General features: G+C 40.3%; 1 protein-coding gene across 1 annotated transcript in view; it reads right to left on the minus strand.

Moving 5' to 3' along the window:
- Positions 1-1038: 1038 nt before the first annotated feature.
- LOC115874032 (keratin-associated protein 8-1-like) overlaps positions 1039-1500 on the minus strand; it is a 1907-nt gene continuing 1445 nt past the window's right edge. Inside the window, exon 2 of the mRNA XM_030889077.2 lies at positions 1039-1498. Within this exon, the coding sequence (XP_030744937.1) occupies positions 1360-1498 (139 nt within the window). The 3' untranslated portion in view covers positions 1039-1359. The remainder of the gene's footprint in view (positions 1499-1500) is intronic.

The following is a 1500-nucleotide window of genomic DNA, read 5'->3' on the forward strand; positions in this document are numbered from 1 at the left end:
TAGCTGCCACACCCCAGGATGGATAAGGGGCATAAACTAACTTTCCAGCCCTCCCTCTCTGGTTTGGTCAGAGCTTCCTCAATTTTCTAACTAGAAAAATGGCAGATAGTAATACCTGCTCCTTAGGGAAGCCCTGGAGATTAATTGGCCAGTGCTGCAAGAGGGTTTCCGAGATAAAGTGTTCTATATAAATGTTTAAGTATTATTATTACATTGCTACTTCAAAGGGAAGTTCTAACTTTGAAATGTGATTATACACTTTCCCCAAAAACCACTTCATAACCACATATATAGGTTTATTTTTCCCTCTAACAATCTAACTCATGGTTATGAAACTTTATTGCAAATGATGGAGGGTTCTGGCTTTTATTAGTTTTAAACTGCTGGTTTCTAGGGTATTTATGTAAATGAGGGAAGGATACCAAAACAGTAAATAATAAGCATGTCCCTGCTGTTTAGAAATCTGTTGGTAAAAACAACTTTTGTTTGTTATAAAAAGACCCTAATGGTAGCATAGGATAATATAGCTTTGGCATTTATCAGCAAACAGTTGTTTGGGTTTTTTTAAAATGTTTTTCCCCAAGTGTTTCTTTGCCATTTGGTTCTGCTTCCACAATTTTCATACATGTCTGTGTATGTATATATGCATATATATGAGTATATTTTTCAGCCAGAAAGAGAAGTAAAACGCTACATTTTAAGAATTCTTTTATTTAACTAACTGTTATAAAGTAGGCCAGATGGCTAATGATAGCTCCCAGAAACACAAGGCCTCACCTAAGTTTATTGTAGTTGCCACATAATGAATATTATGATGAAATCATGTTCCCATAAACTTGACCAAAAAACAGCAGCCCTTCCATTGATCTCAAAATAAACACATTCAAGTTGCAATTCTGGTTCATTGAAAGATCCACGGGCTTAGCTTCCCAGCAGAGGACCCAAGAAAGATACCGCATATACTCAAGTATAAGCCAACCCGAATATCAGCCGAGGCACTTAATTTTTTTTTATGTTGGTTGAAATAAGTTTATTAGGAAGTTGAGAGGCAATTTCACAACTTTAACATGCCAAGAGCATGATGCCAAATTCAGACCATTTGGATGTCAAGTTTCTGAAAATGTCCAGATGCCAAATTCGGACCATTTGGATGTCAAGTTTCTGAAAATGTCCAGAAGCGTCATCTGATGTTTCATTTCTTCCGTTGGCCTCTGGGGCTACGTGTGAAAGTACAGCGACGCTGGCATTTGTTGAGCAACTAAAGATGGAAGACGACTCCGTTGACAAAGGAGACTTCGGGAGAGATGTGCCTCTCAGCAGCCCAGGGAGAGAAGACTGTGCCTCAGGAACGTCAGCAGATCAGTAGAGAGCGTATGGCCAGTACCTTCTGTATCCGAAGGCCCCACAGCCATTGTAGCCATAGCCAAAGCCATAACCCACGGGGGAGTAGGTGCTGCCATAGCCACAGCCGACGCTGTACCCCAGCGGGTAGCCATAGCT

Source organism: Echinops telfairi, unplaced genomic scaffold (genome assembly GCF_000313985.2).
Source record: "Echinops telfairi isolate 266 unplaced genomic scaffold, ASM31398v2 ScPeMD7_7475;HRSCAF=8513, whole genome shotgun sequence".
NCBI lineage: Eukaryota > Metazoa > Chordata > Mammalia > Afrosoricida > Tenrecidae > Echinops > Echinops telfairi.